General features: G+C 31.1%; 1 protein-coding gene across 2 annotated transcripts in view; it reads right to left on the bottom strand.

Annotated features, from left to right (window-relative positions):
- Positions 1-5695, bottom strand: part of THO2 — a 75452-nt gene extending 69757 nt beyond the window's left edge. For both annotated transcript variants that reach the window (XM_088985910.1, XM_088985909.1), the window contains exons 1-3: positions 5343-5695; positions 5105-5230; positions 408-449 (exon numbers count right to left, since the gene is read on the bottom strand). In XM_088985910.1, coding sequence (XP_088842036.1) covers positions 408-449; positions 5105-5230; positions 5343-5477 — 303 coding nt within the window. In that variant the 5' untranslated portion in view covers positions 5478-5695. The remainder of the gene's footprint in view (positions 1-407; positions 450-5104; positions 5231-5342) is intronic.
- Positions 5696-16738: the final 11043 nt, after the last annotated feature.

Below are 16738 nucleotides of genomic sequence, written 5' to 3' on the forward strand. Positions count from 1 at the left end.
AGACCAGAGTTATTTTTGCTTTGTATTGCTAGGTGCCATCTTGTCACCTATCATCTTTGGATTGTATCCATTTTTTTCTGTTTAGTGAGTTTTCTTATTGTTCTTCAAAAAATGCATAATGGAGAGCTACCATTGGAGACCATTAACTAGCATGTTTCTCCAAAGGGTGTATTTTTTGGGTGGTTGCAGGGGCTACCAGGGGTTCTGATACTTGGCAAGCAATCTTTTGCATGCATAAACATTTTTTTTACATATCTAATAACATTTGACAGTACACGATCAAAAAAAAATGTATATTAACATTGCCCATTGTCTTTTGCATAAAAAACAAACATAAAGCAAATCATGGTAAAATACAATTTAAAAACTTACAGAACATGCAAAGGTTGTGAAATTAGATAATGTACCATTTTGATAAGGCGAGCACGATGCTCTCCAGGCAGAGTAAGCTGCAAAATATGCAATCCCATGAGTAAGAAAGATGAAAATAGGCCTTTCATATAATGTGATACATAAAACCATACTCTCAAAAGTAAATTCAACAACACAATTATCCGTTCTTTTTTTTTTTAGAAAAGGTAACGTTTTCATTCAACCAGAAAGATAGAGATGTACATGAGAGGCACCAAAAGTTTAAGCCATCAACACTAAGCTAACTAATCTATAAGCAATGGAAAAAAAAAAAAACACCTCTTATGTATTCTCAATTTTAGAAAGATCTCAATCTGCAAAGGTTTGTAAACTTTTTTGTCCCTTTATATTAAAACAAAAATTATTGAAAAAGAAAACAGAAAGTACATTAGAAGGTGATAAGGAATCACCTGAAAGGATAAAGAAACACTATACACTAATAAAAACCACAACCTCTAGACATGTTCATGGGCTGGGATCGAGTTGAGCTTTTGCCAAAATTTGAATGGAGCCAGAAGCAGTGTAAAACGTCCATGGGTTGAGCCCAAAGCCCAGCCAATGAACAGGTCTAATAACCTCCAATCAATCCATAGAAAATTAGAAACCAACTCACCCAACCCAAAAAATAAAACAAAAAAAAAAACATCAAAATCAATCCAAACTTCTTTATTGTCACTCAACTTCTGAATCTATCATCGTCTTCTTCCTCCCCCTAACTTCACCTCCCACCTTACACTGTCAAAACATATCACCTACTTCCCAAAAGCCTAAAACCTCCATCCACCTGACCTCATATGAATCAACAAGGTGTATACCTTTTCTCACCCACTTCTTTTCTGTTTTCTGTTCAAAGGGGTTTAATGTGATAGAACCAGGATTTTGGAGCTTTTTAGCAATGTAGTTGAATGCAAAGCCAATGTTTTTGGTGGAAATACCACAAATTATTGAACCCATAAGGAATTTAACAAGAGAAGTTATCTCAAATAGCACAGTATAAGGCAATAGGGCTTGATTGTATCGCTGATCCACATTGTTGTGGCAGTACCATTGGCACATTGCAAACCCCAAATTTTTTTTTATGAGCCCAAAAAAAATCAGTCCCTAACTGCCCCTTGTTTGGTTAATACATCAGTCATGCAATTAGCCGATCTTTGCAAACATTGAATTTTCACTTGCATGCCCATAATCAGCCATTTAATATAAGGAGAAAGTGTCAACATGAATCTAAGGTGCATCCTGTGAAGATGCATACATGCAGAAACTCCATAGACCTCATAGGATGAACAAAAGGAGCAGGATATTTCTTGATCAATCTCTTGTGGTGGAACCGTGGAGGGTATAATAGGCTCGACAAAAATCAGAATCATTCACTGGATAAAGACAAGGAAGGACTTTTTTATTTTCTTCATGGATGGCATCCAATAAGATGGCTTATGGTGGCATAAATGCTCACGTGAAGGGATAGAAGCGCACCAGATTGGTCATCCTTCACTGCAGAACATGTTAAAGCTAAATTTTGATGGAAACAGAATTGGAGATCCTAGACAATCAGAATAGGCAGGACAATCAGAAATCATTAAGGTGATATCCCAGTGGCTTACTCGGGCTCAATAAGAGAATGAAGCTCATTTAAAGTGAATTAAATTGGTTATTGGACGGATAAAAGAGCCGGAGATTGCAGCCTGGACCTACAGGGGGGTTTTGAGAAGATTTAAGTGGCTAACATCAAATACCTCAGTCACAGTCAATGGGAAAGAAGATCGGCAAATGGGCTAGCAGATTTTCTAGCCAAACAAGAGGCACATAGGAATCGGCTCTTTTGGGCTCACTTGTAAGCTTTATGATATAGTTTAGAGGTTGCATCTTGCACCTCTTTGTGGGGAGTTGTATGATGTATACTGTGCTTTTTTAATTAATAAAACCACTATTATCTATCAAAACAAAGCTCAATTAAAGTGAAATTCTTAGTGGCACTGCAAGGACTAAGACCGGAAAATTCAATGCCATATCTGTTTTTTCTTTTTTTTATCAATGGAATACGCAAATCTGGTTGTGGAAGGAGACTTTAAAAAAAAAAATCGGTTGCTGAAACAAGTAGCAGCTGGTCTATGGCATCCACAACATCAGATCAGGGAAGGTAGCTAGTGAAGGAATTCCTAGACAGGAATTGATTTGGGAGTACATTTCCATTTAAATGAAGTACTGCTTGTACCTCTGGTTCCTTCTAGAACTTTTGCGGAGAGTAGCAATGGGCGGGCTCTATGATGTAAAATACCCCTTGAAATTCCCTAGGTGGTATCCTAAAGACAGAAAGAAAATAAGTGGGAAATTGTGTGTAGAAATAAAGAGGAGGGAGGGTTGGGTCTAGGAAAGGTGATTCAGAAAAACCTAGCGCTGTTGACAAAGTAGTTGTGGCAGTGGCCTTTGGAGAGGGGGAGAGAAAGAGAGAGAGAGAGAGAGAGAGAGAGAGAGAGAGAGATTATGGCATGAAGTGGTGAGAAGCATTCATGGTAGTTTAGAGAATGCTGGTGTATCAAGGCAGTCTACTTTGACAACACCTTGGAAAGCCATTCACAATGTTCTTCCTCGGTTTCTCAGGTTTGTCAAGTATGATGCTTGTTTTGGGAACATTATCAGTTCTAGGGGGACATTTGGATCAGAAAATTTCCTTTAAAGAACCTTTTCCCTTCACTTTTCTTTGTCTCTTTGTATAAAAATGAGGTCATCTCAAACTTTATCACCCTTCAGGGAACCCCTTTGGCTCCACATTGGGACTTTGGTTTTCATAGGGGGTTAAGGTAAGTGATTTAAAAGGCGCACCTGAGGCGTGCCTAGGCGGACAGGTGAGGCGCATTTTGGGGTATGCGCCTCGCCCAAGTCCTAGGTGCACGCCTGGTGCGCCTTGCGCCTCAGCCCAAACGTGCGCCTTTTTAAAATTTTGCGCTTGAAGCAAAATGTTTTACATCACAGTAGCTACTTGAAGCAATGCAATTAACGAGAAAAAGAGATTGTGGGTTTTACATGCTTGAAAATACTTTATATGTTTGCTTTTGTTTTTAAATTTTCATTCGAATACGCTTTACATGTTATGTTTATGTATTTTAATTTTAGATAATATGTTTTTTAAAACATTTATTTTAAATTTTAAGTTTATACTTTTTATTAACATTATGTTTAATGTTTTTGAATTTTTTGCATTTTTTTTATTTTTTGGCTTTTCTTTGAATTTTCTGACTTTTTTAATTTTTACCTTTTTTTGTAATTTTGCACCTTGCTTAAAAAGGCGCGCGCCTCGCCTTGTGCCTCAAGCGCAAATTGGCCCTTGCGCTTTTTTAGCGCTCTACGCTTTTAAAACACTAGTTAAGGGATGAGGAAATCAATTCTCCCTCCAATTTGATTTGTCTCTTGAATCAAGTCTGTTTGGATCCATCCAAGCCAGACAATAGGATTTGGGTTCACCGATCCAAAGGGATCTTCTCTTGTTCTTCCTTTTTTAAGTCCCTTTGTTAGTTTTCCTTTCAATAGATTTTCCCTGCAAAGGAAATTTGGTGTAGGCCAATTCCCCCTAAGATAATGACTCTTTGTTGGGAAGTGTATCATGGGAAAGTGAACACTTTAGATAACCTAAGAGAAGACATTTCCTTTGTATTTCACCCAACTAGTGTACTCTCTGTAGAACTCACGGGGAGGACTGTCACCACCTACTAATGTCTTGCCATTTTTCTACAGAATTATGGAATTGGCTTTTTTTTGTTGTTTGGGTGCAGGTAGAACATGTCAGCAGAAGTGTGCATGATCTTTAACCCTTCTACCTTCAATTGGCCCAAAAAAAGAGAGAAAATCGTGTGGATATGTGCTAGAGCTGCCTTGCTATGGACAATTTGGGAAGAAAGGAATTCCAAGATCTTCTAAGACAAGGAGAGGAGCAGCCAAGATCTGAAGGATCGTGTGTTGAATAGGACAATCCATGGACTAAAGAGTTTGGAACATTTTCATCACTTTTCCTTTTCAAACTTAACGGAGAAATTGGTCAACAGTAGAAAAGTGCTCATCTAGGAAGACTAAGGCAATTACAAGATCGATTCCACCACTTGAAGGCTCAATGAAGCTGAATTTTGATGGGAGCAGCCGGGGCAATCCAAGGCGCTCTAGAATGGGGGGGGGAGGTTGGAGATATTGTACTTCTCTATAAAAGTCCTTTGGGAATTGGAGATTCAATCAGAACAGAACTATTAGCAGCCATTTGCAAATCAATTGGGTGTAGGGCAGCTTATTATTGAAGGGGACTCCAGGGTGGTGGTGGGATAGTTGTTATGGTGCCACAGAAATGAAGTCAAAAAATTTATGTGGCTGACAAGGAATATGTCTGTTAGTACACTATGGTTGGGGAGATTAGCAAATGCTTTGGCTGATGGCTTAGCTAAGCAAGGGGCAAATAGGGAAGTCTTGTTTTGGGCCCAGCTGTAATGCTTGTCTTTATCTTTTAAGTTACTTTGTAATCAGTTGAGAGAGGCTACAGCTTGTGCCTCTCCATGGGCCGTTGTATGAGTTCTCCATTGTCTTTTGAAGTAATGAGTCTAAAAACCAACATTAGAAAACATGTAAACATTAAAAGAGAAAACAAACTACAAACATTGGCATTCCGCTTTTGTGATCAAGCAATTGAGTAGGGGGTGAGAAAAAGGGAACTCACATCTTGAGCCATTTGGGTCACTATATCTGCTAAATTTGAACCCATTTCTTCACTCGAAATTTTCTCAGAAAATTCAACTGAATCCAATGCTACTTTACACTTCGGAAACGGTAATTCTCCACGAACCTAACAAAACAATTCACAATCAAATCCACATGCATAGATAAGTAAGTCAGCATTAAAGATACAATTTCACATGGGGAAAAATTTTGTATTACGAAAGAGTAGAGGAACACACCATAGCCCAGCAGAGCTCGTAGAGAAACCGAAGCGCCGGGACCGGGTTCGGTACCTTGAAATTGGTGTTCCCATTCTTCCATTCCCGGAGACACTCCTCTGTAACATATTTACACTCTATGGGAGGAAGGGACATCTTTACGAATCGAGCAGCGGAAAGTAAACCCTAGAGTCTATCGATTCTGAGCAAGTTTGATTCAGATATACAAATCACTAAGAGTTACGTTCGAGCGTTTAAAAATTTTCATGACTCAAGAGATAGAACGAGTTAGGGTTCGAAGGACAAAGGATTAAAAAGGTCTGATAAAGGGTCTTCTCCCTTTCTCGTTCTGTTCCAGTTTTTCTTCTCTTTTTAATTTGGGGTTTAGGGAGAGGATCGTATTAGGCCGCGGGAAGTTGGGCACGCCACTGGAGAAAATCACCCTTCGTTGTCAATAAAATTACAGTTTGGTGAAATCGGCTTCATTGGTGCTGATTGCTGAAGGATTAAAGTAATGGTATTGTATCATATAGGATTTTCTAAAAAAAATATAGGATTAAAGTATTAGTATTGAATCGGAAAATTCGAATATCAATGCGTATCGGAAACGCATGGATAAAGATTAAAAACATAAAAACAATTAGATATGCTATAAAATGAGTATTAATTTTATAAATATATTATTAATAATAGGTTTAATATCAAAATAATTATAAATAATATATAAATATATAAGAAATGTATATTTTAATGATATATATGAAAAAAATATATTACTATTAATATAGGAGAATGCATAAATATCATATAATTTTATTAATATGCATCAATCAAGATTCTAAAAAACATATTATATACATTTTTTATAAATTAATACATGTACAAAGCCATTATTATCTTATTTTATATTAAAGTTTAAGGCACAAAACATATGCAATTATTATATTTCAATTATTGTATCATTTTTTTCTATTTTACTAATAAACTTTAACATTAAACAAATTTTTAATTAAAATTAATTCTCAAAATTTTGGTAACAATATTTTCATTTTTATAAACAATAAATGTGTTATTATGAAATGCAAATCAACATTAATTGATAATTTATAAAAATATATAATCCTAACTTAAAATATATCAAATCTATTTAAATTTCAAAGATGCATATTATATGAAAACTCATAAATTTTAATTACTACAATAATTATTTCATTATTGATATTTTTTATAAAATTCTAAATAAAAATATTTTTTAATATAAATATAGATTAGTGGATTTGATAGATTCAATTTATATTATATTTTTAAATATTTTATAAATAATATTTTTATTTTTGTAAAAAATAAATACATGGTTACTTAATGCAAATTAAAATATTAATTAATAATTTATAAAAAAATTAAGATATATATCGTGTGCAAATTAGTAAATTTTAAGTATTAAAATAACCATTCTATTATTAATATTTAAAATTTTCTTTAAATTAAAAATCAACTTTTTGATACAAATGTGGATTTGATAAATTATTTATTTAATTGGTTTATAAAATATTAATTTTAAATGTTATTCTTTTTAATCGGTAATTGGAGTTGTTGAAAATAAGTGTATATTGGTTGTTGGGATTTTATGTTGATATTAAGTAGTAAAAGTTAATATATTCCATTTATTGGCATGAAATAAAAATTGGCTTAGTATTTAAAAATGCATTGTTCTTGGGTGCTAGGTGAGTTGTGGTATTTGGTTCAAGTCATGTTAGTTGTTGTCAAAGAGAGGTTTTATGCGCTTTCATATACCGACTCGACACCGATATGATATGCCCATCGGGCGTACTATATTGATATTTTAATCAATAGTTGTACTCGTGTCTGTTTGATTTCGTTGAAAATAGGCCCACGAGGCTACAGTTCCTTTATAGTTTATACGAACCCTGATGACCCAATCGCCTTCTACTTATTGCGTTTTTTAGGGTCGATTAATGATTAATTGGAATTGCAAAATTAAAGTTGCAAATGGATAGAATTGTGATTCGCCCCAATTTGATTCCGATGATCTGTTTATATTGGATCCGTATATCCTATAAGACTTGACAAATCATATTCAAATATCCGATTCATTTATACATCTACATCTATATCTATATTATTGTAATTCATGGCTTGTGAAATTTTTAGAGTAGAATAAATATAATATATTTTCTATTGAATTTTGTGGATCTCCATTATGAGGGCATAAATTGTAATTGGGATATTACTTTTTAATGCATTTCATTCCCTTATTATTAAGTCTATAAGGCATTAATCCTCTTTGTCTCTCATGGAATCTTTTAATTAGGTTATTCTTATCTATCATCATTAAATTTCACTAATTATATCCATGAACACTAATATTAATACTATAAAACGTATATTATTAAAATCAAGTAAAAGCTAAACTAGTTTTTTAAGTGGAAGTAGTTTTACCACTTGGGATAGACGAATCCACCAATCCATAATTAAATACAACAAATATAAAAATACATAAATTAAAAAAAAAAGGAACATCTCTAATATTGTATATTTGTCATACTAAACAAAAATAGATGTGATAAATAAAAAGTATTTTATTAATGATGGAAATGGGATATAAAATTTAAAATTGGTCATTAAATGAAACCATTTCCCCCTTGAGGAGGGGGTCAATGCTGCAATTATTCAAATCATTTCATAAACCCATGATGTCATAGTTAAATAATGGGAAAATTATCGATCAGTACCTTGTACTTTGACTCGAGTGACAATTTGGTCCCCGAACTTTAAAATGTGACAATCCAGTACCTAAACTTTCGAAATTTGACAATCCGGTACCTATTGTTAACAAATCGTCACGCGTACAAAGATGTAAATACCCATCTCATTTTTTACAACTAAGCTTGATTCGTTTTTTAAATTATAAAAATAACCCCCACTACAATAAATTTTCTCTGTGACCCATTTTCAATGGGGATTGGAGATCCTCCTTTGTTGATCTTCCAACCTATAACTGAAGATGAAAGAGCCTTTTCCCATTCTTTTATTTGTTTAAAGAGAAATGGTAAAATGGTCAAAAAATTATCAACAAGGGTACATTTGTTTTTTTTAATTATTTAATCTGCATATAATATCACATGATGTCGCTAATTCATGGTCCATTAAATGGTAGGTACCAAATTGCCACATTTCGGAAGTCCAAGTATTGGATTGTCGAATTTTAAAGTTTGATGACCAAATTGTTACCCAAGCCAAAGAGCAGGTATTGCTCATAAATTTTCCCTTAAATAATATGTTTTAAAAAATAAAAAAATACAAAAAATTATATTAAAGAGAAAATTTTAGACAGGTATCTAATATTATATATTAATTTATACTAAAAAAATAAGTATGATAAATAGTGATTATTTATATTAATGATATATTGAAATATAATATGTAAAACTAAATGGGTCAACCCATGTTGTTATAATTAAATAATAAGAAATAAAACTATAAAAAAAACAAAAATACAAAATTTTAACAAAAAAATGTCAAGTCTCTTATATTATATGGCCATCATATTAAAGAAAATAAATATAATAAATGATAAATAATTTTATTGATAGTGAAATCATAATACAAATTTTGCAATTATCTCAATAAAGAAAATGTTTTCCATTCGAAAAATTGTTTGAGAATTCAATAGTCCAGGTTAATCCATAATATCACAATTAAATAGTAAAAAATGAAAAAAAAAATCTATATTATCTATACTATTATTAAAAGTGTAAATTAGAGTTTGAAACTTTTATTTGACTAACATATCCCAATTTTTTTAATTTAGTGTCTCTCTTATTATACTGATAGAATTTTAATTTCAACAACAATTTTCTCATCATTCAACCAATTTTGTATTTGGTCTCTCTAATTGTAGGGGCACAAAGTATAATTTGAATTACTACATTTCTCCTCATTGAATTCCCTTTGAGTTATATGTTTATGGTATTAACTTACATTCATTAATTGAATTGTATATTAATTGATCATATTAATATTAAAAAAATAAGTGCCACAAAGAATAATCATTTTATATATAATAGAAATAAAATACAAATTTCAAACTAACATAAAAAATTCAATTGTTTCATATTTGGTGGTGAGCCAACAATTCAAAATTATGGGTCAAATGTATAAACATTTAATGTCATAATTAAATAATAATAATAAATAAAAAATGAAAACATACAAAAGTATAAAAAGTACAACAAATTGCAGAAATATTAGCATATATAGAATGAATAAGTTTATATGAAAATTAAGTGACATTCCTGATATTATACATTCATCACATTACACAATAAGTAAGGTTCTGTTCATTTCCTCTTAACTCTTATCTCTTGAGGAAAATCTTATAACTATAAGAGGAAAATGGGTGTTTGTTTCTATTATCTCTTATCCGTTAAAGTGGAATTTTATAATTTTTTGTTTTCTAATGATACCCCAAAAAAGCGAACAAAAGTTCTCATATATGGGGTTAAAATGGACATTTGACAATTTTCAAAATTCAGAAAAACATTCTTTGCATTCAGAGTTTAGAGGAATAAAAATTTAACTAATACCAGTATACTTCTTAATGTAATTATTGCACTTTTAGATGCCAAACGTCAGATCAAACAAACAGGTAAAGTGTACACATCTCTGATGTTATTATTTATGCTACACATCTCCGAATTTATGAGCATTGTATTTTATGGATAGATTTTCATTATAAATTACAACTCTTCTATTGTCAACTTAAAAAATTCCCCCTCAAACGATACACCCATCATTCATTTGTAAATAAATAGGATATTCATTTTCATCCATTAATGATTCATTATAAAATTATTTTTGATATTATTTTTCACACTTTGATATCCATTAATGATTCATTATAAAATTATTTTCGATATTATTTTTCACACTTTGATTGGACCATACAAAGTGAAAATTATTCATATATCTACAAGATTATAAAAGGCTAAAGGTGTGGTTAAGGTGTAATGGCCCAAAAATGGTAATACATAAGCTTAAACGCATTGCAAGGCGAAGGTCAAAAAACTTAAGGAAAAATTAATTATAAGTTTATAAATTATTGAAAATAACATATAATGGGCCAAATTAAAATGATAGAGAGTACACATATCCATAAATTATAAATTAATAAGCAATAAGCTTCAGCCTTTAACCATTAAATAAAATAATAATTAATCAACTAACAATTATAAATATTTTACATTTTATGTAAAATACCAATTTAAAAGAAAAGAAACAACTTAGTTGATTTTATCTATTACAACAACAACAATAATAATAATAATTAATAATGGTAATTATTATTATTAGGGTAAATTTCTTAAACTACCCTTATGGTTTACCTAATAGACTTACTCACCCTTATTATTTACATATTGTCTTAAAATACCTTAATTGTTTTGACAATTATCTATCAAAAACCGTTAACATGTGACATCACATTACTGATACATTTTTTAAAAATCCCTAACCCTTTTGTCATAGAGAATCGGGGCACTGAGACTGGGAGCGATAACTATGTTATAGAATTTCAAATCAAGGTGCAATGGAACCAAATATTGCATTTTTCTTTTCGAACCCAATGTTTGACAATGCATCAAGAATTTTGCCCAAACGCAAAGTTTTCATGAAGCTCGGACAAAATTTGTTGGAAGACTGAGGAATTCCGACAGTTGTACGAAAACATTAGAGAATTATCATACAGTGAAAAACCATGGTGAAGAGTTTGTTAGTTGCATTAAAAAGGATTTGTTCAATTTGTAAATTGAGCTCTATTTCACAGGACACCTGTTGCAATAGTTAAAAACTAAACAAATTTCGTTTATTGAGACCCTTAGGAGTTACCCACATTCAATGTTTCTAAGTTTTCAAGATATATGATCTGATAGCTGATGCTAAACTAAATTTAATGATTAGAAATAAGGTGATGCAATGGAGAGAAGAGATACATGGGTTATAAAATACAAAAGATGAGTAGTGATGAGTTGAATCTCTACCATCAGTAATTGCTGAAATAGGTGGAATTCTGTTAATCCTCGGCTCATTTTCATTCAATTGAATATTGTTTATATAACTTGTGCAAGTGATTTTCCTTGTTGTTGCTTGGGTGTTTTCCTCTTCATCAATGTCATTTAAGTTTTGATGTAAAAAGTGGGGTGTCTTTTTGCTTATGGGTTTCTAGATGCCAATTATTCTATGAAATCATTGAAAACAATTTTGTGATACTAAGATATGTGACACGCTGTACATTAAGCCCGAGAGCAATAGCACCAACCCTTGATCGAATTGGCCAGCCTATAACATAATTTAGCATTATTGCCTTTTGCCTTTATAAAAAGCTATAAATTATAACACAAGCTCTAAATTCACCCCGGTCAAATCTAAAATCTACGAACATGTGCAAAGTATGATTAATAATCCTTCATGTGTGACGATCAACTGGACTGACCCAATTATAAATACATATCCAATGAAGAGTTGACAATGATGGTGACGACGATGATGGTATGGAGATACGACAAATGCATGATGATGGAAAACTCATGAAGATTTCTAAAATTTTTCATCAGTTGGGTTATATTTTAAAAGTTTGAGAAATAGTGCAGGACAAATTTGATATTTTATTTTTTTCATTAATGCTTAATGATGATGTTAATTGTCAGAAATAGTAAGGGTATTTAAAGACAAATAACAAATTGTTGTTGTTTAAGAATTAGTTTAACAATAAGAGTAAGGGTACTTAAAGAAATAGTAAGGGTACTTAAAGACAAACGACAATGTTATTAATCAATTAGTTAAACAATAAGAGTAGTTTAATAAAATTGCCATAATAATAATAATATTATTGTTGTTATTAAAAAGAAAAAAGATCTATTGGAATAATAAATAAGAAAAACAACAAATTGGGGCTGTTACATCTAGAATAATAAGAAAATTTCACTTGATTTATCCAAAATAAACTAAGAAATTGATTAATCATTTTTTAATTAAACTTGCTTAAAGCACTAAGAAAAACTAGTAGAATTTAATTTGTCATATTGGGTTATCCTTTTACTTTATTATTTGGCATATGATCATTGGAGTGTTTTTTATATGTTTAAATTATAAAATTGTATATTTTTTAATTAAATCACCTAATAATCATTCACGTTTAAGGCTTAAGCCTTTTTTATGTCACAGACCACGCCTCATGCTTTAAGCCTTTAAGCTTATGCATTATTATGACAAAAGCTTAAGCTTTACGTCAAATTTGTGGGACTTAAGGCTTGAGAAAAAATTCGTGTGGCTCGCATCAAAGTGTACATCTCATGTCTTAAAGCTTTAACCTTTTTAAACAATGTTGATAGTAGCAATAAATATTATTTTATCTTCCTCTCTTAAAACAATGTGTAGAATCCTTGAAAGTTCAATTGGTTTAATTCAAAAATACAATATGCATCAACATAAATAGGCAACAATGCTTAAATGTCAAAGAGAAAATGAAAGATTAATGTAAAAGTGATATAAACATAACAAAGCTAATTAAAAATAATTTATGATAAGGCAATCATGTTTTAGGTCTTAGTGCCAAGAAATGATTAATGACAAAAGAATTTTGAAAAATAAATTTGAAATATAACATATTATGGGACCATAATTAAGAAGTCCAAAACCTAATTAAAACAAAATACACACATTTCCAAAAAAAATAGTATAACAAAAACAACAATAAAAAATAAAATATTTAAATTAAAAACATATACATAAATGAAAGACACTTGGATCTAATTCAAGGAATTATGCATGGACCTAAGGCCTAATTGGCTAGGTGTCTGCATAAGCTATAAGAATTTGATAAAATAAAAAATTGTGTTAATTGAAAACTAAGATATTTTCTTTATTAAAAGTTTCAAACTTCCTATCAAAAAAAATGGAAAATTATGTCATAGTATTTTAAATACATATTGACTAAATACTTTGAAAAATAATACCGATATAAGTATTTATTAGAGCAATTTGTTGTTCACCCCTTTTATAACAAATTGTCTCTCTAATAGAAAGATGCTTTCCCTTAGCCTTAGGGAAGAATATGGTGCAACCACATCTCCTTGAAAATAAATTTCCTAGTCTAGACTGTATCATTTGGAATATGCTTGATATAGATAAATTGATAAAAAGAGGGTTGCATTTGGTTATAATTTATGTTTTTTTGGTAATGAAATATTAGAGTTTTCAAATCACATTTTCATTAACTACAAATTCTCTTACCAATTGTGGTTTTTCTTTGGAAATTAGAATTCAATTTTGTCTTCTCGGATCAATAATATAGTTGTTGCAATAACGGAGAATGTAAGGTATGAATAACATCGGTATGGGTAAAATGTTATGGAATACTTATGTTCTATCAGGAGGGAAACGAATCATGTTATTTTTTACAATAAATACATTGAATTTGAATAAATAAAGAGAAAACTTAATGGAATATAATGCTTTTGGGTAGGTATACAAAGGGTCTTTCAAAGTGTCGATCTTAGCTCTTTCTTTGGAAGATAGACATTTTTTACATGATTTTTTTAATTAGTTTTTTTGTATATTCTAATGTACAAACTCTCATTGTATATGGACTAATGTAATTTTTTTTACTTATTTATATAATGTGGTCCAACGCACAAGCCTCCAATGCGGGGTTTGAAGATAAACAAATATACATAGCGGTTACAATCTTACCCTTGCATACACAAAGAGGTTGTTTCCAATATTTGAACCTTAATAATTTAGATCACAATTGAACAACCAAACAGTTGCACCAAAGCCCACTCTCACCAAATTTTGGCTACAACCCCCACCATTCAGACACATGGCAATCTCATTTTTTTGGAAAACTATGCATGTGGCATTTTTTGAGAAGTTGTTAAAACCTACAACCCATTACCATCATTTTCTATCAAGACCTAAAAAATGCAAAAAAAATGTAAAAGTGATTATCCACAACCACTTTTGCTTACATTCTATCAATCTCAATTAATCATTAACCCTCTACGTATCACAACAAAAGAAAACTATCCATATTCTAATAATTATTGAAAATATATTTTTTTTAAATAAATATTTATTAAAATTTTAATATTTTTTTAAAATATTAATAAATATGAATTTAACAATACTGATACCCCATACTTAGTACGGGGTCATTCACTAGTTAATAACCAAAGAATGTTATAATTTTATATAATAAATTTTTTTTATGGAAAGTAAGTAAAAGATGAAAGAACAAAGGTGGACCCATTGTTTCATTTAATGTAATACAGAGAATAAAGGAAAAAATGCTCTTTATATTCATCTTCTTTATTTTTTCCTTTGCAAATCATTTCAATCGTTTAAATTTAAATGTTAAAGCTTCAAAACAATGTGTCAACATTATATGTAGTAATGTAATAAAATGTATTAAAACACATATCAGTAAAATGTATCAATATGAATGATATTATAATAAGGGATGCCAACCTTGTCATTATGTTGTGGTTGATATAAGCAAGGTGTTCAAACAAGGCACCCAACCAAACCCATCTAGTCACTTAGGCAAATAATTCTATCTTATGTTTCAAAAATCAAGTCTCAACATTCAATAGGTCCTATAGAAAAATTTTCATTACATAAAAAAATTGACACAAACTTATGATATTTTTAATCGTTTGATTTGGGCATTATTTTAGACATTTTTTGTACTTTGGGATAACTATTTTACACTATCTAAATAAATACAAAAAATATGATTTTAATATTTTGTCAATGTTGATTCTTATTCGGGATGACTTACTAGGTAAGACTTACAAAAAAACATGGGGTAAGTGTCAAGTTAAATAGGCCTTAGAATTTGGGTTTACTCTTTTCAAATCAAAATTTGTCATACATGTGTAGTTGAGGCGTAATGTCCAAAATTAAGCATCTAGTGAAACGTTCCTAAATTTCCACTATTTGTCCTCTGAGGTTTCATTTAGGATCAACATTTCTTTGATTTTATAACCCATTTTGTCCAAACATTCTTCATTTCTATTATTTGTCCTTTGATCTCTAAATTTTCATTCAAATTTTCAAGGCCCTCATTGTTCATCCCAGTCTACATCCAAAAGGTCGTTGCCCTTGCAATCTACATCATCTAGATTATCCCCATCCTTATCCATTCCCTCCATTTCAGAGTTGATATGATATCACTTTTCAATTGCTACTTATTTGAACTCGTTAATCTCATTATATAACTAGTTGTCTCAATTAACATACCTGTCTTATCATGATTGGATTTTTTAACCACCATTTTTTGGACTTAATGGGCACATTTGGCTTGATATTAGCATAACTTGCATTAAAAAAACTTATTCTTGCATGATTTATGGCCCATTCAAACCTATGTCCCTTTGCCTTAAGCTAGCTTGTCTTTTTATTCAATAGTAACATACTTATAGCCTTCTTAAAGTTTAACATTTTTCATTGTTTGGAATATCTATTCTAAATTCTTTTTTTTTTTACTAGATGTGATCCATTCATCATCATTTGGGTTTTATTTTGCTTCAAACAATTGGAAAATTTGTGTCCACACCAACCATAATTAGTACATAGATCAAATGTGTTCTCATATAAGACCCTAATGGGTTGTTCGACACCACTATTAGTGAGGGGGATTATTAGGACAAATGGTCTTGAAATACTTACCTGAACACGTATTATTTGGAAATTTATATGCTTCAAACTTTTGGTATCTTCATCCAATTTGATCACCTTTTCTACGTCTTTAACGATTATCTCAAGGTCTTCCACATGCCAAAATTCAAGAGGGAGGCTTGTAAGCCGGACCCATTAGGTGGTCTTGTAGGGATTGAAACCTATTTTCCAAGGGATAATTACAAAATATTTATTATTAATTATCCAATGTCCATTTTCCAAAACTTTCTCATAAAAATGATATGATTTTGAAGAAAGAGAATCAGGTAGTAACCATTAGCTTTAGTTTTGTTCTTAACCTCTCCCCCCCCCTATTCATTAACTTCTTTAGCAATAGTCTTGACCAACTCTGGATCTACCGAGAACTTGCCTAACAAGCATAGTGCCCATCGATCGTCGATCTTTCTTGTCTTTTAAATTTCATTCATATTGAGTGGTCGAGCCTTGTTGGAGATTGCCATCTCACTTGAAGATTATTCTTTGTTTATAGTTGACCAGGTTGCCTCTAGTTGCACGTCGAAGCTTAGAGATTTAATAGTCTTGCTCGACTCTCTTTAAAAGGGAATTGTTGTAAATTTTTCTTATAGAGATAATATTTTTGTCAATGCAGTATTACTGAATGGTGCTGGATCCATCCCGCTTTCATTTTTATAAGGGAA

Source organism: Nelumbo lutea, chromosome 4 (genome assembly GCF_056320005.1).
Source record: "Nelumbo lutea isolate HS-2025 chromosome 4, American lotus-T2T, whole genome shotgun sequence".
In the NCBI taxonomy this organism is placed as follows: domain Eukaryota; kingdom Viridiplantae; phylum Streptophyta; class Magnoliopsida; order Proteales; family Nelumbonaceae; genus Nelumbo; species Nelumbo lutea.